This window comes from Penaeus chinensis, chromosome 15 (assembly GCF_019202785.1).
Source record: "Penaeus chinensis breed Huanghai No. 1 chromosome 15, ASM1920278v2, whole genome shotgun sequence".
NCBI classification, from domain to species: Eukaryota; Metazoa; Arthropoda; class Malacostraca; order Decapoda; family Penaeidae; genus Penaeus; species Penaeus chinensis.
This window is the reverse complement of record NC_061833.1, coordinates 20,145,330-20,150,329: the sequence shown is the minus strand read 5'-3', so window position 1 is coordinate 20,150,329 and position 5,000 is coordinate 20,145,330. Positions and strand designations below refer to the sequence as shown.

Genomic DNA, 5,000 nt, shown 5'->3' with positions numbered 1-5,000 from the left:
GTGACGTATTTCTTTTCTGTTTTCTTAGGGACGTATCCCTATTTCCTTTCTTTATTTTAGCGGTGTATCCTCTCTCTATTTATTAGTCGCCTATATCTTTTTTTATTTTTCTTAATGCCGTTTTCTTCTATTTTTTTAATGACGTATCCCCTCTCTTTTTCTTATTGATGTATTCCTATGCTTGACGTAGTGACGTGTTTTCTTTCTATTTTTTCTGAATGGCGTATTCCCTCCGTTTTTAAATGAGATCCCTTCTTTTTTTAATCACCTGTCTCCTCGTTTTTTAATGAAAAATCTTTTTTTTTTAGAAATATTCACTTTCTTTATTTAAGTGACGTATGCCTCTCTTCATCTTAGTTACGTATCCCCTTTCTTTTTCTTAGTGACGTATTCGATTTAAAAAAACAATATAACTATTATTTTTTAGTGACGTATCCTATCTCTTTATCTTAGTAACGTATCCCCTCTCTGTATCATAATGACCTTTATCCTTCCCTTTTTCTGATCTTCAGCATGGTGTATTGTGGCCGAAGGAACCCACGGGCCTCACCCTGAAAGCCACTCTCCTTCCAGAGTCTCTGAAGAAAGTGGGTTATTCCACTCACGCCGTTGGCAAGTATGTAGATTGGGTTTCCTTTGTTGTTATCTATACTCGTTTATGTCTTTCTTTGTCAGCCATGTCCCCGTCTATAGTTTTTGTTTCTCTTGCCGTCTGTGGTTTACCGTCTCTCTTTACCAGCCATGTCCCCGTCTACAGGTTTAGTTTAAAACTTAGCGTCTATATGGTTTATGGTCCTCTTTATCATGTCTCATTCTGCTTTATTTTTTTTCTGGGCGTCTATTTGGATTTCGTCTCTCTTTATCAGTCCCCCTTATATAGTTTCATCTTCTCTTTGCGGCTATGTTTATGTCTCTCTTTATCAGCCCATGGCGTCGTCTATATTTTTGTTTTTTTGGGCGTCTTTTTCTTCTTTTTCTTCTTCTTCTTCTTCTTTCACAAGCATTAAGACTCCATACATGCCCTTAAACTGAAGACTGGCACCCTCGTTCACGGCAGATGGCATCTAGGATTCTGCAGCTGGCGCTACACCCCAACCAGGAGGGGCTTCGACACCTTCTACGGCTACTACACGGGCGCCGAGGACTACTTCCACCACTTCCGGCTTCAAATGGGCCGGAAGGAAATGCCAAACTTCGTGAAGTATCCGTCTCATAAAAGTAAAAATTCGTATTCATTACACACACACATACACACACACACACACACACACACACACACACACACACACACACACACACACACACACACACACACACACACACACACACACACAAACAAACACAAAAATAAAATCCCACACACTTACAGTCAAGCACAAAGAGAGAGAGATGAATATAATATTTAATAACTTAATCCATACTTTTCCCGGATACTTTTCTCGCTACCAGCTGTAGCAACGATTCATACCATACTTACTGTTCATATGATAATTACTAACGCCATCCTTAGTAGATGTTAATGCTAAGATCCTAATCTTCAGCGAAAAAAGGCACCAGGTTTGGCTACGACTTCAGGAATAACACGACACCGGACTTGAGTGTGGATGGAACTTATTCCACGGTAAAGTCCGTCCGATTCATCTCAGTGATTCCTTTTCGTTTTATGAGATTATAACATTCTTTGAAGTGTGGTATGTCTGTCATGTTAACCGCCCCCCCCCCCCCCCATGTTTCAAATTCATTAAAACTTTCTTCTTTTTCTTCTTTTTCTTCTTCTTCTTTCACCAGTACGCTCTCTCATCCTACGTGGAGAATCTTTTGGCGTCTCGGAGTCCTAGAGATCCTATGTTCCTGTACCTGCCCTTCCAGAGCGTCCACTCTCCCCTGCAGGTCCCTGAGAACTACACGCGTCCCTATTGGCACATCAAGCACAAGGATCGCAGAACAAAGCTCGGTAGGTGTGTGTGTGTAAGGTAATTTAATTGATGGATTGCTCTCGTTTTTTATGTTAATCGGATTTATCTTGTTTTTCTTCTTTATTTGTCTTCTTATTCATTGAAATAATCATTTATTTGTTCTATATTTGATTGTTTAGTTATTTTTCTGTTCGTTGAATCGTTTGTTTAGTTTTTATTTTGTTGGATAATTTCTTTATTTTCGTATTTGTTGAAGTCTGATTTCTTCGGCCTTTTTGTTCTTGTTCTCGTCTGCAGAACAGTGTAGTCGAACAAATGCCGCGAACTACGCTAACACGAACCATTATTGAAATGAAAACAAACGTGAAATATACTCAAGAATAGGGACTTTGGAAATCTTACCTTAACGCTTCTTCATTATGCCTCCTGCGACAGGTATGGTGACTGCCATGGACGAGGCGATCGGGCGGGTGGTGGCGGCGCTCAAGTCTTCTGGGCACTACAATAACTCCGTTATCGTGTTTACGACTGATGTGAGTGGGATGGTCTGGTAGTTTATATCTATACTTATTTTCTTGTTATTAGGTGATTGGACGTATTACCTAAACGTTAAGACATCATGCTGAAAAATCTCATCTCGTAGATGTCATACCACATAAAACACGTATTATCCTTCGTGTCAAGTACAGAACGGCGGGCCAACCGTGAGCGCCGGGAACAACTGGCCTCTGAGGGGGAACAAGTCAACGCTCTGGGAAGGAGGCACAAGGGGCGCCGCCTTTGTGCACTCGCCTCTCCTGCAGAACCCCGGCACCGTCTCCCATAAGTTAGAAAACTGTGTTGTTTTTGTGTTCGTTAATCATTGTATTTGAAGGAAGGGTTAATTGTAGGTTGACAGGTGGACTATGTTTATGTTATTTTTTATATGTAACTGATATTTACATGATAGAGGATACTGCTTATTACAATGAATCTTACAATTTGATAGTCGATTTATAAGTAACTTAATTCTGATAATTTAAATATAGTGACTACATATTTACCATCAATTATTTTCGAATTATGAAGAAATTTAATATGTTGCAGGAAACAAGCTATACACACACACACACACACACACACACACACACACACACACACACACACACACACACACACACCCACACACACACACACACACACACACACACACACACACACACACACACTCACACACACACACACACACACACACACACACACAAACACACAAACACACACACACACACACACACACACACACACACACACACACACACACACACACACACATATATATATATATTCCTATTCTTTTTACCTCAAGACTAATTCACGTGACGGACTGGTACAAGACCTTCATGGGACTGGCAGGCGGAGAGGCCCCCAAGGACACGGACGGGTTCGACCAGTGGGCTGCGCTCGACGGTCTCTCCAAATCCCCCAGAACACATATGATCTACAACATCGACAACACCACAACTTTTAGCGCAGGCATAAGGTGTGTGTGTGAGACTTACTCTCGGGTCGGAATGTGTGGTCTTTTTTTTATTTTATCGTGCGTCTGAGAAGAGAAAGAATAGGTTGATAACGGATTGCGAATGGTAATAGAAACATGTCAAATGCATCTCGTGTAATCTTTGAATCATTGATGGTCAAAACTGATGTATATATGAACTTCTTTTATACTTTTTTTTATTATTGTACAGGTATGGCGACTACAAATTACTAGTTGGCAACCCCGGACCCGGAGAGTGGACGCCACCTCCTGAAGACGCTCAGGACACAAACTCTACCCTCTTTCACCCCACCCCTAACCCCACGGGAGATCATCCGGGCGTTCAAGACGTAGTTTCCACACGCACGAACCACACTCACTTAACAGCTCTCAACGCCAGCAATATCCTAGAAGGAGCTGTCGACGTGGCTCCTGGGGGTAATGGCATCCTTTTTATCGTAAATAACAGTACAACTAACAACTGGAACCCTCGGCTGAACAACAACGGTCCGTCTGAGTATAACGACGAGGAAGAGGAACGAGAGGGAAAGGAAGAGGAGGAGGAGAAGGTGGTGGAGAAGGAGGAGAAAGAGGAGGAGGAGGAGATGGTGATAGAGGAGGAAGATGAAGAAAATGAGGAAGAAGGAGAGGATGTAGTAGAAGAAAAAGAGGAAAAGGAAAATGAAGAGAAAGATAATGAGAGCATGGAGAACGAGAAGGACGAAGAGGAGAAAGAGCTGGAAGAAAAGGCGGAAAAGAATGAAAAGAAGGCAGAAGAAGAAGAGGAGGAGAAAGACTTACAAGAAGACAGAAGCGAAGAGGAGGGAGAATACGACACGGAAAAGAGTGAGAAGAAATATAAAGGCGCGAGCGAATGCCTTTCCGCGAGGGAGTTCGTGGATTCACTGCTTGCCACCGAACAGATCAGACTCTTCAACTTAGAGCGTAAGTAAAGGGGAGATCTGCGCGGCTATACACATGTGCACACACACACACACTCACTCACTTACTCACACACATACACACACAGAAACACACAAATATATATATGTAAAAAATATATATGTATGTATATATACAAACAAAAATACATTCATATATATATATATATATATATATATATATATATATATATATATATATTATACATACATGCACATATCTACATTCATAGATTTATATACATATATATGTATATATATATATATATATATATATATATATATATATATATATGTGTATGTGTGTGTGTGTGTGTGTGTGTGTGTGTGTGTGTGTGTGTGTATGTGTGTGTGTGTGTGTGTGTGTGTGTGTGTGTGTGTGTGTGTGTGTGTGTGTGTGTGTGTGTGTGTGTGTGTGTGTGAGTAATTGAGTGAGTGTGTAGGGGATGTGAAAGAGGCAGAGAGAAGGAAAGAGAGGCAGAGAGAGATATAAAGAAGAAGAGAGAGGGAGAGAGAGACAGAAACAGACAGAGACAGAGACAGGCACTGACACAGAGACAGACATACAGACAGACAGACATAGCCACAAAGACTAACAGACACACACACACACACACACACACACAC

The 5,000-nt window shown here is 41.1% G+C and overlaps 1 protein-coding gene across 1 annotated transcript in view; it reads left to right on the top strand.

Annotated features, from left to right (window-relative positions):
- The window catches only part of LOC125032884 (arylsulfatase B-like), a 7,614-nt gene that overhangs the window by 2,116 nt on the left and 498 nt on the right, over positions 1-5,000 (top strand). The window contains exons 4-12 of the mRNA XM_047624271.1: positions 513-616; positions 1,058-1,218; positions 1,542-1,621; positions 1,789-1,954; positions 2,352-2,449; positions 2,606-2,742; positions 3,262-3,435; positions 3,644-4,079; positions 4,152-4,377. Coding sequence (XP_047480227.1) covers positions 513-616; positions 1,058-1,218; positions 1,542-1,621; positions 1,789-1,954; positions 2,352-2,449; positions 2,606-2,742; positions 3,262-3,435; positions 3,644-4,079; positions 4,152-4,377 — 1,582 coding nt within the window. The remainder of the gene's footprint in view (positions 1-512; positions 617-1,057; positions 1,219-1,541; positions 1,622-1,788; positions 1,955-2,351; positions 2,450-2,605; positions 2,743-3,261; positions 3,436-3,643; positions 4,080-4,151; positions 4,378-5,000) is intronic.